Here is a 22852-nt window from a genome sequence, read left to right as displayed (position 1 = left end):
TGGCCGATATTGTGGATTTCTCTCTCTATCCTTCATTGTTTTTACAATGAAGTAGAAACAAATATAGAGAGACAGACAGAGAAATAGAGGGAGAACAAGAGAGAGAGAGAGTGAAACAGCTGGAAATGACAGGGTAAACACAGAGGTAGAAACACAGCCTCTGGGGGGGGGGGGGTCTGCAGTGTTTAGTCACTGCCCAGCTCCCAGCCCCTGGAGAGAAGCTACTCCCCACAACCCCATCTCCCACCCTTGAGGGTGTCTTGATTTTTAGTTAACTTTAATGCTGGGGCAGTGATTAAACGTTTGCATCTTCATCTCCGTTTAAAGATAGAATTTCACAGTTTCTGGGAACAGAATGATTGCTGCAAATGTCTGTCTGCAAATTGCAGCAATGTTATCCACAATGGGGTTTGGAGTAAAAAGTTTGCAGGTCATCAGGAAGCAGCTCCTTGTCATGTCTCTGCTCAGAGCTGGCTCTGTTAACCTGGATAAACAGGGCAATGGGCAGGTACTCAGCTCCAAAAACTCTCTCACACATTTCCAATCACTTCCCATTCTCTGGCTCTGTATCGGGGGATGTGTTTGTAAGATGGGAAGTCACTGAGAGATTGTTGATGTCAGCGAGTGAGAGAAAGAGCCCTGGGCTCTTGCTGTGTTTGTTTTATGTTCAAAATCCTTTTCTTTGTTTGCATCAATTTTATTTCTCTTCATCTCAAGGAGAATCTTTTTGAAAGTTGCAGGGTCGATGATGCAGAGAGAGAATCTTTTGGCACGAGGAATTCTCCAACAATAGCTTTAACCAGAGAGGAAACTAATAATAAATATAAATGTGTCATTGTGAAATTCATTTCTAAATACAGAAAAGAAGACTGTGTGTTTTCGGGGCTGAGAGAAAAACAAAGTGCTGGAAATGCTCAATATTGCCAGCATCAGCAGTATTTTGATTTTATGCTTTTGGGGGTCTGCTGGAGCTTTCCTATTTTCTCTGTTTCTTTGTTGTTGCCCCTCTCACTATCCCCATCTGCTGGTGTCCCAGTCTTACTGCAGTTACTATCGCCCTCTCACTATCTCTATCTATTGGTGTGCCTGTCTCACTGCAGTTACTGCCCCCTCTCACCATTGTCATCTGCTTGTGTCCCAGTCTCACTGCAGTTGCTGCCCACTCTCACATCTCCATCTCCTGGTGTCAATGTCTCACTGCAGTTATAGCCCCCTCTCACCATCTCCATCTGCTGGTGTCCCTGTCTCACTGCAGTTTCTGCATCTCTCACCATCTCCATCTTTCAGTGTCCCTGTCTCACTGCAGTTTCTGCCTCGCTCGCCATCTCCATCTGCTGGTGTCCCTGTCTCACTGCAGTTTCTGCCCCTCACCATCTCCACCTTTTAGTGTCCCTGTCTCACTGCAGTTTCTGCCTCGCTCGCCATCTCCATCTGCTGGTGTCCCTGTCTCACTGCAAGTTTCTTCCCCTTTCACCATCGCCATATTTTGGTGTCCCTGTCTCACTGCAGTTTCCGCCACTCTCACTAGCCCCATCTGTTGGTGTCCCTGTCTCACTGCAGTTCCTGCCTCTCTCGCCATCTCACAAACACTGTCATTTGCAGCTTGGTCCATTTTGCGCGAGAAGCAGGGTGGGTTTAGTTGAATCCAGCCGAGCTTTTCAATGACGCCTTTTTGAGAAGCAATTCATGAATCTTCTGCTGAGCAAGTCCCGCCTCAATACGTCAGATTATCAATGAAATATAATCTTAGAATCAGATTTAAATTCATTTCAGGTCTCCAGCTGTGAATATAAAATGTACTTTCAGTCCTGTGGAGAGTGCAGGGAATGGAATATGGAATGGGATTAATTGCAGTGTTTGAAATCCTTCAGCTCTTTCTGTGATTTGACTAATTTAGCAATGAGATTGAGAGGGTATTTCACTGCCTTCTTCAGCTCCTGTCTGAATTTAGTCTGGGTCACAGCGTAAATACACGTGTTGGTGCAGGAACTGAGAAGCTGCAGCATATTTGATGTGTGATCTGTGATAAAGAGAGGGTCAGTGTCGGAGGAATATTTCTGAATATCTGCAATTCGCCTGTAAATGACAAACACAACCAGTGTCGCCCATAACAGTATAAAACTGCCGGATATACTGATGAGCAAAATAATTGATTTTCTGCGATTCTCCATCTCTGGGTCCTTGTGATTCTCTCCATTGCTGTGGCCCCGGAATCCCCTGCGGACTTTACTGGATAATAAAATCCGTCTGACAGTCAGAACATTCAGCAGCAAAATCAGAAAGACTGGGATACAAGGGGTTAATATGAGGAGAAATAAATCAAAAGCCGCCCATATGGGGGAGGTAAAGAAGCTCAGTTTAAAGACACAACCCATGGGAACATTATCAATCATGTAATTTTGTTCCTGTGTAAAGTAGCAGGGGAGAGACACTAAACAGCCCAGCACACTCACCGTTCCCACAACCACAGCCGCCGTTTTCTCGCTGCAATATTTTGTTTTCAGCTTCTCACAACAAATGGCCACAAATCGATCAAAGGTGAAAGTGACTGTGAGCCAGACAGAAACAACTGTGGCTGCAGAACACAGAATGGTAATGAGAGAACACACAGGAGTAATTCTCAGGAATGAATCTGGGAAATAAATTGAAACAGTCCTTTGCAATATGGGTTCAGTGATAACGACCAGGAGATCAGCCACTGCCATTCCCACCAGGTAGACAGTGATACATTTGGAGAGACCGCACTTTCCTCGGGACAGGATCACAATCGCCACCAAGTTAACTGGAAGAGAGAGAAAAGGAAGCAGTGAAATTGCGGATAAGACCTGGAGACAAAGCAGCAGTTTGACAGGATCTGACCTGAAATCTCTAGCTTTGTTGGGGCATCGGACAGTGGAATCTGGTTCATTGACCTGGGCAGTACTTTGTCACAGTGAAATGTTTGAAACACAATTATTAATAATGAATTGGGAAATTGATACAGAAAGTGAATAAAGTTAGCACTGAATCGACTGGAAGCACTGAGTGAGGATGTAGTACCGGTGGGGAAATGAGAAAGGGATTTACAGAGATGGAATCCAATGGGTTAATTGGGAATTTGTCTCCAGACTGTTGGTTGGGAAGGTTTGGGCAGAGCGGGATGTGCAGCTGGTTTGTTGCTCTGGGTTCAGAGAACCGACAGGGACTGTTACCAAATGGGAAATGGTTGAAAACTACAGTGCTGAGTTTGAGTGATCATATCAGCCATGATCTAGAATGGCAGAGCAGGCTTGAAGGGCTGAATGGCCTCCTCCTGCTCCTATGTCCCTCTATTCCTATCAGGATGGACGAAGCAGTTGGAGGTGGATCCAGTGAGTGTGATCGGGAGGGAGAGAAGGAAAAGGACATGTTGGAGCTGGAGGAGAGACAGGAGAAGATGGTTTGGGAAAGTGGATAAACTGAAGTAATGGATGAGGAGACTGAGGATTCAATACAGTGAGAGGAGAGGCTGAGATTCACAGGGAGAGACTGCAGCAGAGTGTTAGAGGAAATCTAATCTCTAGATCCCAGTAACACAACTCAATTAATACATTTAAACAATAATCCCTGTGGTTATTGGTGTTGGAGAACAGTTCATTGGTTATACAATAGAGTCAATGTACTTAGTTTGTACAGGCAATTAAATGTAAATTTAAATATATTTCTGTTATCAGCCTCGCTCTTTATTGAACTCAGCAGTCACTGAGATTTTAAAGTCCAGTATTTAAAGAATGAATTACCATCATTGAAGAACTGATTCTATTATGTTTATTCAGTCAGTAAGTGAGGAATAGGAACTTTCTACAAAACAAAATGAGGAGATGAAAGAAATGAACACAGAGGATCAAATCTAACAGTAAAATGAACGCAATCTGACAACAGACAGCTTCAGCTCCCAGTTTCTCTCCGTTTCACCTGCCCCAGGTTCAATGATTCTACTCTCAGAGTGAGTTTGCTCAATGGTGACACTGCCGTGACTAATTTATTGCACCTACAGAGCATCCAAGTCTCCACCTGTTCACCTACACTCTTCACTTCAGCTACAATACATGTAATAATCAGGATCGAAAGCTTCTTCCAGACAAACTTCACATTCATTCAAATTCCCTCTGCTGGAATTATAAAGTACACCGTTAAAATGTGTGATTGTTTAATTGGTAAAACACCAACATCAGCGCTGCAGCTGGTAATCTACAGATAAATGATTCCAACTGAGTGTAATCCAACAAAATATCACATCAATTCCTTTTTTCAGTGCTGTCCAGTGACAGTGAAGGTTCCAAAGTGAAGCAGAGAAGGAGATGTGAAAGTGTCAGCGGCAAACTCAGTTCAGTAGCCAGACCTCTGAAGCAACGTCAGACACACACAGAGTGAAATAATATTTGATAACAGTGATACCCAACAAATACATTGAAATCCCAGTTAAACTGAGCCATGATATTGGGGAAAGAGGACATTGTGCTGTTCCCTTGAAACACTGAGACTGTGAGGTGTCTCATTATCAATCACTGACAAAAGACCATAAAAATATTCCAGGAGTGGTTAGATCCACATCATGAAAGTGTTAAAAGCTCCTGAAGTTCTGATTCTTGACCCTAACCGAGATATCTCATTCAAATACATCTAATACAAGAATAATCCAGCAGCAATGCCAGAGTTACTTAAAACAATACCATTCAAGATATAATACAACTCCTGCAAGAAATAAAGAGTAGACAATGAGGAGATTCCGTCATTAAATTGCTGGAAAAGAACAGGTGGCTGTGTAAAACACACAGTGAGAAATAATACCGAGTGCAGCAGCACAGTCAATATCGATTTACACCATTAACAGCTGAGATACTGGCTTACCAGGTACTCCAATTGCTGCAAGTAGAGGATGGTAAATGCGTTCTACCTGATATATTACTGGATATGCCATTTTAGTGACAAGCAGAGACTTCTTTCGCCTGTAACCCACAGCTTCAGCAGGCATTCTGAGCTGATCTATTCCAATGGGTGCTGATTTATAGAAGGCAGAAGTCTCCACTGACACAGTGATACCCCTGATCATTGCTATTAGTTACACTCACCTGAACAAACACATTACATCAGAAGCTTTGACTCTGATGTAAATAATATGGTGGATAAAGCACATTCATTTCAATGTCAATGACATTTTCTTGCAAAGACCTCTCGGACACTGAATCCAGCGACAAAAGCAATCCTGTTTCACTCTGTTTCTGCTTTCCCGGTTAAAATGTGAACTTCGAGTCTCTGATTCGGGACCACGTTCAGTGTTACAGCCTAGAAACTACTGTGGGTGATATTCGGGGCAGACTCTGCACACGTCCATTGGGGAAGCAGTCGCATAGTGACAATATCACTGGGCTAGTAATGCAGACCCAACGCAATGGCCTAGTGACTGGGGTTCATATCCAACCACAGCAGCTGCTGGAATTTAAATTCAATTAATTAACTGAATTCTGCAATTGAAATTTAGTCTCTGAAATGGTGCCATCAAATTATCATTGATTATTGTAAAAACACATTTCCTTCGCTGATTCCTTTCAGGAAAGGAAATCTGCCATCATTACCTGGTCTGGCCTGCATGTGACGACAGAGCCAGAGCAATGGAGCTGACTCTGAACTGCCCTCTGATACGCCCCAGCAGGCTGTCAAGGGCAACAAATGCTGATCTTGCCAGCAGAGCTCACATCACATGAAAGAATAAAAGAAAATCTTCTCTCTGCTATTTCACTGTAAATATTTACCTGTTTATTCTATAATGGTTAATTGCTCGGGTAAAATTACAACTGTGCCAATTCCTAACTCCTTTCCTCCAATTCACTGCTGATCCAGACACCCAAATTCCACCTTCCCTCACCGTCAACTGTTGAAAATCCCTGCTTCCATGTCCAACCCTCACCAAGTCCATCTCATCCAACACGTTCAGTCTAACTCACCTGCATTGGCTCCCAGTCCTCTAAGTACCAAACCACATCAGGGGAGATTAAGGCTGATGAGCAAAACCTTGGTGAAAGAGGTCAGTTTAAGGAACGTCTTTAAGCAGGAATGAGAGGTCGCGAGGCGGAGAGGTTTATGGAAGTAATTCTCCAGTGTTAACAGGCAATGACATTAATTCCTGGTTGTCGGTAGAGATTTGTTGGGAAAGGGTATTAACGTTTACGAAGCTGAGACTGCTTGATGTGGATAAGGAGCAAATCAGCCATGACCTGAGTGAATGGGCAGGACAGGCTGGAGGGGCCGAATGGACTCCTCCAGTCTTCTTCAGGGCGTTATTAATCTCACTGCCAATGCACTGAATGTTTTCTGTTTGAAAGACATGACAAGATCGGGGTTCTCTCTGGACTCCCCTAAACTCTCCTGATGTTCCTTGTGACTGGGGATTCCAGAACCAGGAGTCACAGCCTCAGGATACGGGGTATGCCATTTAGAACTGAGATGAGGAGAAACTTCTTCACTCTGAATGTGCTGAACCTATGGAATTCTAATACAGAAGGCTGTGGAGGCTAACTCATGAATTACATTCAAGAATGACATAACATTTTTTCTAAATACCGAAGGGATCAAGGGATCTGGGGAGAAAGCTGGAACAGGATACTGTATTAGACAATCAGCCATGATCTTTAGTGAATGGCGGAGCAGGCCTGAAGGGCTGAATGGCCTCCTCCTGCTCCTATTTTCTATGTTTCTATGACTCATGTATTCATGTCGGAAGGAGCTGGTCAATAGTTCTGGTAGAATTTCCCTCTTTGCTAATGGGTTAATAAAGCAGATGGGATACTGAGCTTTATAAACAGAGGTTTATAACCCTGCTCCACCCTCTCAGCTCACCCCCTCACAACCCCGTCCCAGCCCGCCCCCCTCGCACCATCTTCACCCCGCACCCCCTTCCCCTGCACCCCCCCCACCCCCTCCCTCTACCCCTCCCCCTTGCATCCCCTCCTCCCACCGGCACCATCCTACACCTGTGTAGGGGCCCCAACAACCCCACTGCCTTGTGGGCGTCTCGGGAGAGACCAAGGCTAAGGGAGTAAACCCTAACAGAAAATCCGGAGCGGAACCCCGTAGGCGGTCATGTGTCACCTTTGGCATGTTTCCGGCAGTTCCTGCAGCCATACTGGTGCCAAACGTCGTGTCCTGCACTCCCTTGGACCCCACCAGAAAGGCCAAGAGGGGGGTTTTGACGACTGGGCAACTCTCAACCCCCATAAATTTGCCCAGGCATGCGCCATGGAGAGGTCACTCCATAGTTGCCTCACAGCGACTAAAACAACACGGAAGGCAGCAGTTACGGGTTATAAGTCCAGATAAATTGGCGTAGAAACTGGGCGCCACGGGTTGCCTTTGTCGGTGGGAGAGGTCATTGCACCTCACTGGACAGCTACCGCCCGCCTCAAACCGGGCAGCCCCCGGTCAATAAGGTTCTGTCCCGCCACAGTCTGCCTGCTTCAATGGGTGCTTGGAGCTCAGGGTCATTGCCCGAAAGGTGGACTGATACACCGCACCAAACAACATGAAAAAAGGAAAGAAGGTACCAGCCCTTCGCTTTGCAAGCTGGAACGTCAGAACTATGTGTCCTGGCCTGTCGGAAGACCTTACACAAATCAACGATTCTCGGAAGACCGCCATCATAAACAACGAGCTCAGTAGATTCAATGTGGACATTGCAGCACTTCAGGAGACTCGCCTCCCCGCGAGTGGCTCTCTAGCAGAGCAAGACTACACCTTCTTCTGGCAGGGCAGGGATCCTGAAGAACCAAGACAGCATGGAGTGGGCTTCGCCATCAGAAACTCCTTGCTCAGCATGATAGAGCCTCCCTCAAATGGCTCGGAACGCATACTGTCCATCCGACTGCTCACCACCTCTGGTCCAGTACACCTACTCAGCATCTATGCTCCAACACTCTGTTCCGCACCTGAAGCTAAAGACCAGTTCTATGAACAACTCCATAACATCATTAGCAGCATCCCCAACACCGAACACCTATTCCTACTGGGGGACTTTAATGCCAGGGTTGGGGCCGACCATGACTCATGGCCCTCCTGCCTTGGGCGCTATGGCGTTGGAAGGATGAATGAGAACGGGCAGAGACTGCTTGAGTTGTGTACCTATCATAACCTCTGCATCACCAACTCGTTCTTTCACACTAAACCCTGTCACCAGGTTTCATGGAGGCACCCAAGATCACGTCGTTGGCACCAGCTAGACCTCATTGTCACAAGGCGAGCCGCCTTAAACAGTGTTCAAATCACACGCAGCTTCCACAGTGCGGACTGCGACACCGACCACTCCCTGGTGTGCAGCAAGGTTAGACTCAGACCAAAGAAGTTGCATCATTCCAAGCAGAAGGGCCACCCGCGCATCAACACGAGCAGAATTTCTCACCCACAGCTGTTACAAAAATTTCTAAATTCACTTGTAACAGCCCTTCAAAACACTCCCACAGGGGATGCTGAGACCAAGTGGGCCCACATCAGAGACGCCATCTATGAGTCAGCTTTGACCACCTACGGCAAAAGTGCGAAGAGAAATGCAGACTGGTTTCAATCTCATAATGAAGAGCTGGAACCTGTCATAGCCGCTAAGCGCATTGCACTTTTGAACTACAAGAAAGCCCCCAGCGATTTAACATCCGCAGCACTTAAAGCAGCCAGAAGTACTGCACAAAGAACAGCTAGGCGTTGCGCAAACGACTACTGGCAACACCTATGCAGCCATATTCAGCTGGCCTCAGACACCGGAAACATCAGAGGAATGTATGATGGCATGAAGAGAGCTCTTGGGCCAACCATCAAGAAGATCACCCCCCTCAAATCTAAATCGGGGGACATAATCACTGACCAACGCAAACAGATGGACCGCTGGGTTGAGCACTACCTAGAACTGTACTCCAGGGAGAATGCTGTCACTGAGACTGCCCTCAATGCAGCCCAGCCTCTACCAGTCATGGATGAGCTGGACATACAGCCAACCAAATCGGAACTCAGTGATGCCATTGATTCCCTAGCCAGCGGAAAAGCCCCTGGGAAGGACAGCATTACCCCTGAAATAATCAAGAGTGCCAAGCCTGCTATACTCTCAGCACTACATGAACTGCTATGCCTGTGCTGGGACGAGGGAGCAGTACCCCAGGACATGCGCGATGCCAACATCATCACCCTCTATAAAAACAAAGGTGACCGCGGTGACTGCAACAACTACCGTGGAATCTCCCTGCTCAGCATAGTGGGGAAAGTCTTTGCTCGAGTCGCTCTGAACAGGCTCCAGAAGCTGGCCGAGCGCGTCTACCCTGAGGCACAGTGTGGCTTTCGTGCAGAGAGATCGACTATTGACATGCTGTTCTCCCTTCGTCAGATACAGGAGAAATGCCGTGAACAACAGATGCCCCTCTACATTGCTTTCATTGATCTCACCAAAGCCTTTGACCTCGTCAGCAGACGTGGTCTCTTCAGACTACTAGAAAAGATCGGATGTCCACCAAAGCTACTAAGTATCATCACCTCATTCCATGACAATATGAAAGGCACAATTCAACATGGTGGCTCCTCATCAGAGCCCTTTCCTATCCTGAGTGGTGTGAAACAGGGCTGTGTTCTCGCACCCACACTTTTTGGGATTTTCTTCTCCCTGCTGCTTTCACATGCGTTCAAATCCTCTGAAGAAGGAATTTTCCTCCACACAAGATCAGGGGGCAGGTTGTTCAACCTTGCCCGTCTAAGAGCGAAGTCCAAAGTACGGAAAGTCCTCATCAGAGAACTCCTCTTTGCTGACGATGCTGCTTTAACATCTCACACTGAAGAATGCCTGCAGAGTCTCATCGACAGGTTTGCGTCTGCCTGCAATGAATTTGGCCTAACCATCAGCCTCAAGAAAACGAACATCATGGGGCAGGATGTCAGAAATGCTCCATCCATCAATATTGGCGACCACGCTCTGGAAGTGGTTCAAGAGTTCACCTACCTAGGCTCAACTATCACCAGTAACCTGTCTCTAGATGCAGAAATCAACAAGCGCATGGGTAAGGCTTCCACTGCTATGTTCAGACTGGCCAAGAGAGTGTGGGAAAATGGCGCACTGACACGGAACACAAAAGTCCAAGTGTATCAGGCCTGTGTCCTCAGTACCTTGCTCTACGGCAGCGAGGCCTGGACAACGTATGCCAGCCAAGAGCGACGTCTCAATTCATTCCATCTTCGCTGCCTTCGGAGAATACTTGGCATCAGGTGGCAGGACTATATCTCCAACACAGAAGTCCTTGAAGCGGCCAACATCCCCAGCTTATACACACTACTGAGTCAGCGGCGCTTGAGATGGCTTGGCCATGTGAGCCGCATGGAAGATGGCAGGATCCCCAAAGACACATTGTACAGCGAGCTCGCCACTGGTATCAGACCCACCGGCCGTCCATGTCTCCGTTATAAAGACGTCTGCAAACGCGACATGAAATCGTGTGACATTGATCACAAGTCGTGGGAGTCAGTTGCCAGCATTCGCCAGAGCTGGCGGGCAGCCATAAAGACAGGGCTAAATTGTGGCGAGTCGAAGAGACTTAGTAGTTGGCAGGAAAAAAGACAGAGGCGCAAGGGGAGAGCCAACTGTGCAACAGCCCCAACAAACAAATTTCTCTGCAGCACCTGTGGAAGAGCCTGTCACTCCAGAATTGGCCTTTACGCCCAGGCGCTGCTTCACAAACCACTGACCACCTCCAGGCGCGTATCCATTGTCTCTCGAGATAAGGAGGCCCAAAAGAATAAACAGAGGTCGAGAGTATAAAATTGAGTAAGTGATTCTAAACCTGTATAAAATAATAGTTTTTCCCCAGCTGGTGTATTGTGTCCGATTCGGGGAAAACACTTTAGGAAGGACATGGAGGCTTTGGTGAATGTACAGAAGAGATTTACTGGATCGGTTCCAGGGATGAGATTTTTACAGTTACACTGAAAGACTGGAAAAAATGGGATTGTTCTCCTTCGAGCAGAGAAGCTTAAAAGGAGATTTGATCGAGGTGTTTAAAATTGTGAAAGCTTTAGATAGAGGAAATAAAGAGAAACTGTTTCCAACGGCTGAAGGATTGTTAACCAGAGAGCACAGATCGAAGGTGATTGGCAAAGAAAACAGAGGTGACAGGAAGAAAAACGTTTTTTTTTCACATGAATGCTTCATATTTGAAATGCAATGTCTGATAGTGTGGTGGAGACAGATTCAATAGTAGCTTTCAAAAGATGAATTGGATAAATAATTGAAAGAGAAAAAATCAACAGGCACTTTGACAAGGTCCCTCATGGCAGACTGTCACAAAAGGTGAAGTCACACAGGATCAGAGGTGAGCTGGCAAGATGGATACAGAACTGGCTCAGTCAATGAAGACAGAGAGTATCAGTGGAAGGGTGCTTTTCTGAATGGTGAGCTGTGACTAGTGGTGTCCACAGGGATCAATGCTGGGACCTTTGCTGTTTGTATTGTGTATAAATGATTTGGAGGAAAATGATTAGTAAGTTTGCGGATGACACAAAGGTTGGTGGAGTTGCGGATAGTGATGAGGATTGTCAGAGGATACAGTAGGATATGGATCGGTTGGAGACTTGGGCGGAGAAATGGCAGATGGAGTTCAATCCGGACAAATGTGAGGTAATGCATTTCGGAAGGTCTAATGCAGGTGGGAAGTATACAGTAAATGGCAGAACCCTTAGGAGTACTGACAGGCAGAGAGATCTGGGCGTACAGGTCCACAGGTCACTGAAAGTGGCAACGCAGGTGGATGAGGTAGTCAAGAAGTCATACGGCATGTTTGCCTTCATCGGTCGGGGCATAGAGTATAAAAATTGGCAAGTGATGCTGCAGCTGTGCAGAACCTTAGTTAGGTCACACTTAGAATATTGCGTGCAATTCTGGTCCCCACACTACCAGAAGGACGTGGAGGCTTTGGAGAGGGTACAGAGGAGGTTTATCACGATGTTGCCTGGTCTGGAGGGCATTAGCTATGAGGAGAGATTGGATAAACTCGGATTGTTTTCACCTGAACGACAGAGGTGGAGGGGCGACATGAGAGAGATTTACAAAGTTATGAGTGGCATGGACAGAGTGGATAATCAGAAGCTTCATCCCAGGGTGGAAGAGTCAGTTCCGAGGGGACATAGGTTTAAGGTGAGAGGGGCAAAGTTTAGAAGGCATGTGCGAGGCACGTTCTTTACACAGAGGGTGGTGAGTGCCTGGAACTTGCTGCCGGTCGAGGTGGTGGAAGCAGGTACGATAGCGATGTTTAAAAGGCATCTTGACAAATCCATGAATAGGATGGGAAAAGAGGGATATGGTCCCCGGAAATGCAGAAGGATTTAGTTTCGGCAGGCATCAAGATTGGCGCAGGCTTGGAGGGCCAAATGGCCTGTTCCTGTGCTGTACTGTTCTTTTTTCTTTGTTCTTTTTTCATTTGGAGAGGTTTGAGTTAATTAGGAAAAGCCAGCAATTATTTGTAAAAGGCAGAAAGTACTTCACTAATCGAATTGAACTGTGTGATGAAGTAACAGAGAAGGTTGCTGAAGGGAATGCAATAAACTTTATATGGATTTTAAGAAAGTGTTTAACAAAGTCGCACATAAAAGTCTGGTTAACAAAACTGAGGCTCGTGGAATGGGAGGGCCAGTGTCAGCTTGGATCATAAATTGACAAATGGACTGAAAGCAGCGAGTTGTGGTAAATAGTTGTTTTCCTGACTGGAAGATGGTAGATAGCAGTGTTCCCCAAGAATCAGTTCTCGGACCACTGCTTCTTTTGATGTGTATAAATGACGTGGATGTTGGAACACAGAATAAAGTTTCAATATTTTTGCCAATGATACCAAACTTGGAGGAATTTCAAACAGTGAGGATGATACCTTCGACTGCAACAGGACATAGATAGGCAAGCAGAATGGGCAGACAAGTGGCAAATGGAATTTAATACAGGCTAATATGAGGTGATGTATTTTGGCAGAAGGGATCGGGAGAGGCAATATAGACTTAATGACACAGTACTCGGGAGAGTGCAGGAACAGAGGGAAGTGGGCGTGCATGTGCATACATCTTTGAAGGTGGCAGAACATATTGAGAGAGTAGTCAGCAAAACTTGTGGCATCTTAGGCTTCATAAATAGAGGTGTTGAGTACAAAAGCATGGAAGTTATGCCGAACCTTTACAAAGCTCTGGTTCGGCCACAACTAGAATATTGCATCCTGTTCTGATCACCACACATTAGGAAGGATGTGAGGGTCCTTCAAGGGCATCAGAGGAGATCAGGGAGGGGAGGGTTTAGCAAAGTGGATTGGAAGGAGCTACCTGACTGTAATTGAGAGTCAGAGCAGTGAGAGTTAGTGAGGGTTGAGAACAAATATTTTGCCACAAAGCCAAAAAGGCTCCCAAATCTCGAGCCCCTTGGATATCAAGGATCAAACTAGGTAGGGTAAGGCACAAAAGTGAAGCTTATGTTAGATACCGAGAGCTCAAAACCACAGAAAGCCAAGAGGAGTGAGGAAAGTGCAGGGGTGAAATTAAGAAACAAATTAGGAAAGCAAAGAGAGGGCCAGAAAAAATATTACCAAGTAAAATGAAGGAAAACGCAAAGATGTTTTACAAATACATGGAGAACAAGAGGATAACTAAGGATAGAGTATTAGGGACTCAAAAGGGAACGTGTGTATGGAGGTGGGTAATGTGGCATGGTTCTTAATGAGTACTTTGTATCTGTCTTCATGAAAGAGGGGGAGCGATTGTAGTTACTGAGGAGGTGTGTGAAATATTGGATGGGATAAACTGAGTGAGAGGGAAATACTAAGGTGTTTGGCATCTTTGAAAGTGGAGAAATGGTCAGGCCTGGATGTATTGGAATCAGTTCAGAGAAGGTTGACTCGGCTGATTCCTGGGATGAAGGAATTGTCTTGTGAGGAATGATTGAACAGGTTGGGCCAAAATTCATTGGCATTCAGAAGAATGAGAGGTGATCTTATTGAAACATACAGGATTCTGAGGGGACTTTACAGGGCGGATGGTGGGAGGGTGTTCCCCTTGTGGGGGAGTCTAGAACTGGGAAGCACAGTTTAAAAATAAAGAGTCTCCCATTTATGACAAAGATCAGGAGGATTTTTTTTTGTCAGCAGTTGGTTGGACTTTGGAATTCTCACAACATTTAAGAAGTATTTAGATGAGCATTGGAAATGCCATAGCATACAAGGCTATGGGCCAAGTGCTGGAAAATGGGATGAGAATGGATAGGTGCTTGATGGCCGGCACGGATGGGCCGAAGGGCTTGTTTCTGTGCTGTGTAACTTTATGACTCTTCCCCAGGGTGCAGTGCAGCTTGGGGCAGTTTGCAGCAAACCAACAAGAGATGGGTCAGTTCTCCACTTAGTTTTAGGGAATGAAGCTGGGCCAGTGGAAAACGATTCAGAAAAAGTGGACTGGAAAAAACTACTTGAAGGTAAATCAGTGTCAGAGCAGTGAGAGGGAATCATTTCATCTTGGAGGATTTATTATTCAAGATTTATTGTTTATTTTCAGAGAAATTCAAATTCACAAAAAACATTCACCTTCCTACTGTTGCCTGACTGTCTCTGTTCCTTTCTCCATCTCTGACCTTCCCTCTGTCTCTGTCTGTCTCTCTCTCTGCTGCACACTCTCCCTGTCCCCCTTTCTCTCTGTCTCCCTATTTCTCTCCATGTCCCCCGACTTCTGTCTCTCTCTCTGTCCCTCTCTCCCCCTGTCCCCCCTCTCTCATTGTGCCCCTCTCTCTCTCAGGTGCTGCAGTCGGTGCTCTCAAGCAGCACTTGCTCAGCAATAACCTGCTCAGTGACGCTCAGTTTGAGACCCGCCAGGGCCACTCAGATCCTGAACTCACTACTGCCTTGGTTCAAACATGGACAAAAGAGCTGAACTCCAGATGTGAGCTGAGAGTGATCGTCCTGGACATCAAGGTAGTATTTCACCGAGTCTGGCATCAAGGAGCCCTAGCAAAACTGGAGTCAATGGGAATCAGGGGGAAAAGTCTCCGCTTGTTGGAGTCATACCTTGCACAAAAGAAGATGGTTGTGGTTGTTGGAGGTCAATCACCTCAGTCCCAGGACATCACTGCAGGAGTTCCTCAGGGTAGTGTCCAAGGTCCAACCATCTTCGGCTTCATCAATGACCTGCCCTCCATCGTAATGTCAGAAATAGGGATGTTCACTGGTGGTTATACGATGTTCAGTACCGTTCGTAACACCTCAGATACTGAAACAGTCCATGTCCATATGCAACAAGAACTGGACAGCATTCAGGCTTGGGCTGATAAGTGGCAAGTAACATTCACACCACACAAGTGCCATTACATGACCAAATTCAATAAGAGAGAATCTACCCATCTCCCCATCTCCCCTTGGCATTCAATGAATGGCATTGTCATCACTGATACCCCCATTATCAACACACTGGGGGTTACCATTGACCAGAAACTGAATTGAACCAGCCACATAACTACTGTGGCTGCAAGAGCAGGTCAGAGGCTAGGAACACGATGGCGATTCACTCACCTCCTGACTCTCCAAAGCCTGTCCACCATCTCCAAGGCACAAGTCAGGAGTGTGATGGAATAGTCTACACTTGCCTGGATGGTTGCAGCTCCAACAAGACACAAGAAGCTCGACACCTTCCAGGACAAAGCAACCCGCTTGATCAGCACCCCATCCACCACCTTCAACATCACTCCCTCCACACCTGTCCCACAGCGGCAGCAGTCTGTACCATCTGCAAATGCACAGCAGCAACTCACCAAGGCTCCTTCGACAGCACCTTCCAAACCCACGACCTCAGCTCACCACCACCTTCTCAAGGTCAGTTATGGATGGGTAACAATGTTGGCCTTGCCAGTGACACCCACATTATAAGAATTAAAAAAATACAAGAAAAATACATTCGACAGGGAGGCCATTCAGCCCATCCTGCCTGTGCTGTCTCTTTGGAAGTCCGATCCAATTTCTCCCACTACCCTCCTTGCTCTTTCCCCACAGGCCTGCAAATGTTTTCTTTTCATTATTTATCCAGTTCCCTTTTGAAACTTGCAGATCAAATCAGTAATTCAGGAGAAACTACTTTCCCCAGAGTGCTGAGAATGTGGAATACGCTACCACTGGGAGTGGTTGAGGTCAATAGTATCGATGCATTTAAGGGGAAGCTGGATAAACACAAGAGGGAGAAGCGAATCTAAGGATATGTTGATGGGGTGAGATGGAGAGGGGTGGGAGGAGGATCATGTGGAGCAATAACACCAGAATGGACCTGCTGGGCCGAATGGCCTGTTTCTGTGTAATTCCATTGAATCTGTTTCCACCGCCCTTTCAGCCAGCGCATTCCAGATCACAACAAATCACTGTGTAAAAAACAATCTCCTCACCTCCCATCTCACTGTCAAGAGCTGGAAGATGGGATGAGACTGAATAACTCTTTTACAGCTGGCATGATGGACCGAATGGCCTCCTTCTGTGCTAAAATCTTTCAACATTTAATCTCTTGTTACTGAGAGGAGGGGGAGAGAGAACAGACAGGAGAGAGAGCAGGTTGGGCGGTGACAGAAGGAGAAATGGAGAGTGAGAGAATCTGTTGATCCAGAATTGGCATTGGAACAGTTTAATATTTAAATAGAAATGATTTGCTGTTTGATGGTGAGTTAATAAAAACACACTGACATCCCAACGAAATTTGAACGCACGACTCCTGGTTTACAAGACCAGTGCTCTAACCCCTAGGCTATGGAGCCACCTGCTGCACGCTTCTGGCATTCCCCAGTTAGTGCTGTCTGTTTGAAGAATGAGATCAGAGTCACTCATGCATTCGGATTCTTGGAGAATCACTGAATTCTAACAGCACAGAGTTGGCCATTCGGCCCATTGTCTCTGCACTGGCTCTCCAACAGAGCAATTTACTCAGTGCCTTTCCCCGCCTTCTCCCTGTAGCCCTGCACTTTCTTCCTTAGAGTCCCTTGAGAAGAGGATCCAGCTGGAGGGTGAATGGACTGCAGAACTAATGTGCATAGAGTTAAGACCACTATGTGATCGTGGTCCCACGGGCCATCGAACTAGTCAGGGGGGAAATGATTCCCGTTCCTCCGGCCTGCTTATTTTGCTGGGAGGAGGCAACTTCACCATCTTCAAAGTTAAAGAGGTGGTGGGCAGTCGCCTCCTCGTAGCAGATGTCATGGAGAACAATGCTCCGCTCCGGTTAATCAACGTGTATGCCCCGGTCCAATACAACGAGAGACTGACCGTTTTCCAGCAGCTCCCACTGCTGCTGGTGACATGCACGCCGGTCATTCTAGGTGGTGACTTCAACTGCATCATTGATGCAGCTGGACGATCCGGCAGTGACGACAGCAAACTGGACTCTCCGTCCAGATTCCCAATGGAAACAGTAAAAGATGCCAAGCTGCACGATGTCATGACCGGACAGGTCTGCCCATTCCAGGATTGACTTCCTGTTTGTGTCCCGTGCTTTCACGGTCAGATCCACCGATGTCAATCAGGTGTTTTTCTCTGGCCACTGCCTCTTACCGGCCGACTGTCATTTTCAGGACGACCAGCGGGTTGGCAGGGGGACGTGGAAGCTGAATGTTACACTGCTAACCCCAGAGAACATTGAGGAACTCAAAAGGGATTACAGAGGTTGGAGAACCGTGAAACACCTCTTTGAGTCTCCAGTTCACTGGTGGGAAGCAATCAAGGAGACCATCAAGAGGTTCTTTCTCCTCAAAGGTGTTCAGAAGGTGATATAGAGACAGAGGGAAATGTCCCGACTCCAGAAAAGAATGCAGAATCTGCTCCGGCTGCAGTCGATGGGGGTCGAGGTCAAGGAGCACCTCGAAGAGGTGAAGAGTCAGCAGGCCTCGCTCTTTGCCATGGAGGCCTCCAAGATCATCTTCTGGTCCAGAGTCCGCTCGGTTGAGCAGCATGAGACGTGCTTGCATTACTTCTTGTAAAGGTACACAGAGAGAGCTCTGTGATCAGCAGCCTGATGGAAGAGGATGGCTCAGTGACGTCTTCACAGTCCAACAATCTAAGGATCAGCAAATCCTTTTCTGCTGAACGTGAAGCCAAGGGACAGCACGGCCTCCAGCCTTTCCTGTCATCTATCACGGAGGTCTTAGATGACAGCACACGGGAGAGTCTGGACAAACCTGTCCATCACTGTGCAAATTCAGGAGCTACCAGCGACTCTGCAGCTGCCCTGGAGAAACAAATAACATTCAAAATCTTTCACTCAGTTTGGATAAATGAGGAGAGACTGTTTCCAATAGGAGAGAGGGGTCAGGAAGCAGAGATCACAGAATAAAGGTGAATAATGATGGGAGAGCGATACGAGGAGAGAATCAGGGGAAATAATCCACAGCAAGTTGTTCCAGTCTGGAATTAAATTTCTGACAGGTTGGTGGATTTAATATTCACTTTCAAAAGACAACTGGATCAATACCTCAATTCCTCTTATTGATCACAAAGAAGATAGCAGCGCAAAAAGGGAAGAGAAAGATTTCAGAACGTTAATGATGAAGAATTCAACACAACATATTTAGGCAGTTTTTTCATTTGTAAATGATTGGACTTTATTTGATGTTGTATTTCTGCATTATCCTTTAATCACACAAAATAATTTTCCAAACAGGAGCCAGTTTAAATTTACAAGCGTTTATATCGTTAGAAAGTAGCAATTTAACACAAATTGTAATTAAAGTATTTTATTAAGCATCTCAAGGTTACATCCAGTGTCACAGTCACGCAAACTTAAATTCTTTTAACTTGGAGGAAACTTACAAACTCTCCGGCACAGAATCTCCACATCAGCAATGGCTCACCATCACCATCTGCTGGTGTCCCTGTCTCACTGCAGTTTTTCATCAAGATGGAGAGTGACGGATGTTGATGCTGAGACAAGGTTCCTGAATCTTAGTAAAGGAAATTAGGAAGGTATGAGGCGCGAATTTGCTATGACGGATTGGGAAACGTTACTTAAAGGGATGACGGTGGATAGGCAACGGTAAACATTCAAAGAGCGCATGGATGAACTGAAGCACGTGCTTATCCCTGTCTGGTGCAAAACGAGAACGGGAAAGGTAGCCAAAGGTTTCGAAGAAGGGTCACAGACCTGAAACGTTAACTCTGCTTCTCATTTCACAGGTGCTGCCAGACCTGCTGAGTGGTTCCAGCATTTCTTGTTTTTATTTCAGATTTCCAGCATCCGCAGTATTTTGCTTTTATATTAAGGTAGCCAAACCATGGCTTCCAAGGGAAATTAGAGATAGCATCAGATCCAAGGAAGAGGCATATAAATTTGCCAGGAAGGACAACAGACCTGAGGATTGGGAGCAGTTTAGAATTCAGCACAGGAGGACCAGGGGATTGATTAAGAAGGGGAAGATAGAGTACGGGAGCAAGCTTGTGGGGAACATAAAAACTGACTGCAAACGTTTCTATAGGTTTGTGAAGATAAAAGGATTGGTGAAGACAAATGTCGGTCCCTCACAGACAGAAACAGGGGAATTGATTATGGGGAATAAGGAAATGGCTGACCAACTAAATGCATACTTTTGTTCTGTCTTCACAAAGGAGGACACAAATATCATACCAGAAATGTTGGGGAACGCAGGGTTTAGTGAGAGAGAGGAACTGAAAAAATCAGCATTAATAGGGAAATGGTGTTGGGGAAATTGATGGGATTGAAGCCCAATAAATCCCCAGCGCCTGATGGTATGCATCCCAGAGTACTTAGGAAAGTGGCCCCAGAAATAGTGGATTCATTGGTGGTCAGATTCCAAGACTCAAGAGACTCTGGAACAGTTCCTACAGATTGGAGGGTAGCTAATGTAACCCCACGATTTAAAAAGGGAGGTAGAGAGAAAGCAGGGGATTATAGACCAGTCAGCCTGACGTCGGTAGTGGGGAAAATTCTAGAGTCCATGATCAAACATTTTATACCAGAGCACTTGGAGAACAGTGGTAGAATCGGGCAGAGTCAGCATGGATTTACAAAAGGGAAATCATGCTTGACAAATTTACGAGAATTCTTCGAGGATGTAACTGTTAGTGTTGACGAGGGGGAGCCAGTGGATGTGGTTTATTTGGATTTTCAGATGGCTTTCGACAAAGTCCCTCCTGAGAGATTAGTATGTAAAATTAAAGCGCATGGGGATGGGGGGTAGTGTATTGCGAATGATAGAAAATTGGTTGGCAGACAGGAAACAAAAAGTAGGGATAAATGGGTCTTTTTCCTAATGGAAGGCAGTGACTAGTGGGGTACTGCAGGGATCGGTGCTGGGACCCCAGCTATTCGTAATATACATTAATGATTTAGAAGAGAGAACTAAATGTAATATCTCCATATTTGCAGATGAGACAAAACTGGGTGGGAGGTTGAGTTGTGAGGAGGATGCAGAGAGGTTTCAGGGTGATTTGGGCAAGTTGGGTGAGTGGGCTAATGCATGGCAGATGCAGTATAATGTGGATAAATGTGAGGTTATCCACTTTGGTAGCAAAAACAGGAAGGCAGATTATTATCTGAATAGCTATAAACTGAGAGAGGGGAATATGCATTGAGATCTGGGTGTTCTCATACACCAGTCACTGAAGGTAAGCATGCAGGTGCAACAGGTGGTAAAAAAGGCAAATGGTATGTTGGCCTTCATAACGAGAGGATTCGAGTACAGAAGCAGGGATGTCTTGCTGCAATTATACAGGGCCTTGGTGAGGCCACACCTGGAATATTGTGTGCAGTTATGGTCTCCTTATCTGAGGAAGGATGTTCCAGCTCTGGAGGGAGTGCAGCGAGTGTGTACCAGACTGATTCCTTGGATGGCAGGACTGACGTATGAGGAGAGATTGAGTCGGTCAGGATTATATTCGCTGGAGTTCAGAAGAATGAGGGGGAATCTCACAGAAACCTATAAAATTCTAACTGGACTTGACAGGGTAGATGCAGGAAGGGTGTTCCCGATGTTGGGGGAGTCCAGAACTAGGGGTCATAGTCTAAGGATACGGGGAAAACCTTTCAGGGCTGAGGTGAGGAGAAATTTCTTCACCCAGAGAGTGGTGAGCCTGTGGAATTCGCTACCACAGAAAGCAATTGACGCCAAAACCTTGTTTTCAATGTTTTCAAAATGAGTTAGATTTTTCTCTTGGGTCTAAAGGGATCAAAGGGTATGGGGCGAAAGCCGGAGCAGGCTACTGAGTTGGATGTTCAGCCATGATCATAATCAATGGCAGACCAGGCTTGAAGGACAAAATGGCCTACTCCTGCTCCTATTTTCGATGTTTCTATGTTTTTGCCCCGCTCACTGTCTCCATCTGTTGGTGCCCCTGTCTCAATGCAGTTACTGCCCCCTCTCACCATCCCCATCTGCTGGTGTCCCTGCCTTACCGCAGTTAATGCCCTTCTCACCATCTCCATCTGCTGGTGTCCCTGCCTTACCGCAGTTAATGCCCTTCTCACCATCTCCATCTGCTGGTGTCCCTGTCTCACTGCAGTTACTGCCCCTCCCACCATCTCCATCTGCTGGTGTCCCTGCCTCACTGCAGTTTCTGCCCCTCTCACCATCTCGCATCACTGTGATTTGCAGCTTTGTCCATTTTGCTCTATGTCCAGGGTGGGTTTAGTTGAATCCAGCTGAGATTTTCAATGACGCCTTTTTGCAAAACAATTCATGAATCTTCTGCTGAGCAAGTCCCGCCTCAATACGTCAGATTATCAAGAAAATATAATCTCAGAATCAGACTTAAATTCATTTCAGGTCTCAGTGCTGTGAATATAAAATGGACTTTCTGTCCTGTGGGGAGTGCAGGGAATGGAATATGAAATGGGATTAAATCCAATGTTTGAAACCCTTCAGCTCTTTCTATGATTTCACTAATTTCACAATGAGATTGAGAGGGTCTTTCACCGCCTTCTTCAGCTCCTGTCTGAATTTAGTCTGGGTCACAGTGTAAATACACGTGTTGGTGCAGGAACTGAGAAGCCGCAGCATATTTGCTGTGTGATCTGTGATAAAGAGAGGGTCAGTGTAGGAGGAATAATTCTGAATATATGCAAATTGCCTGTAAATGACAAACGCAAGCAGTGTCGCCCATAACAGTATAAAACTGCCGGATATACTGAAGAGTAAAATAATTGATTTTCTGCGATTCTCCAATTCTGGGTCCTTGTGATTCTCTCCATTGCTGTGGCCCTGGAATTCCTTGCGGACTTTACTGGACAATAAAATCCGTCTGACAGTCAGAACATTGAGCATCAAAATCAGAAAGACCGGAACACAAGGGGTTAAAATGAGGTCAAACAAATCAAAAGCCCTCCATGTGGGGGAAGTATAGAAGCTCAGTTTCAAGAAACAACCCATGGGAACATTATCAATAATGTAATTTTGTTCCAGTGTAAAGTACCAGGGGAGAGACACTAAACAGCCCAGCACACTCACTGTTCCGACAACCACAGCCGCCGTTTTCTCGCTGCAATATTTTGTTTTCAGCTTCTCACAAGAAATGGCCACAAATCGATCAAAGGTGAAAGTGACTGTGAGCCAGACAGAAACAACTGTGGCTGCAGAAAGCAGAACGACAATGAGAGAACAGACAGGAGTAATTCTCAGGAATGAATATGGGAAATAAATTAAAACAATCCAGCTCAATATGGGATCAGTGATAACGACGAGGAGATCAGCCACTGCCATTCCCACCAGGTAGACAGTGATACATTTGGAGAGACCGCACTTTCCTCGGGACAGGATCACAATCGCCACCAAGTTAACTGGAAGAGAGCGAAAAGAAAGCAGAGAAATTACTGATCAGACATG

General features: G+C 46.1%; 1 protein-coding gene across 1 annotated transcript; it reads right to left on the bottom strand.

Annotated features, from left to right (window-relative positions):
• Positions 1-1844: 1844 nt before the first annotated feature.
• LOC137352863 (probable G-protein coupled receptor 139) lies at positions 1845-4939 on the bottom strand. The gene is made up of 2 exons (XM_068018714.1): positions 4870-4939; positions 1845-2782 (listed from the first exon to the last, which is right to left on the bottom strand). Exons 1-2 carry the CDS (start codon positions 4937-4939, stop codon positions 1845-1847), a joined length of 1008 nt encoding a protein of 335 aa, XP_067874815.1.
• Positions 4940-22852: the final 17913 nt, after the last annotated feature.

This window comes from Heterodontus francisci, chromosome 39, assembly GCF_036365525.1.
Source record: "Heterodontus francisci isolate sHetFra1 chromosome 39, sHetFra1.hap1, whole genome shotgun sequence".
NCBI lineage: Eukaryota > Metazoa > Chordata > Chondrichthyes > Heterodontiformes > Heterodontidae > Heterodontus > Heterodontus francisci.
The sequence above is the reverse complement of the archived record's forward strand: the minus strand, read 5'-3'. Positions and strand labels throughout refer to the sequence as shown.

Bases quoted from the DNA above. Each gene is read 5' to 3' on its own strand.
- LOC137352863 (XM_068018714.1), bottom strand. From the start codon at position 4,939: ATGGCATATCCAGTAATATATCAGGTAGAACGCATTTACCATCCTCTA. The intron at 2,783-4,869 runs GTAAGCCAGTAT...TCTCTCTTCCAG, and splicing joins TGCAGCAATTGGAGTACCTG to TTAACTTGGTGGCGATTGTG.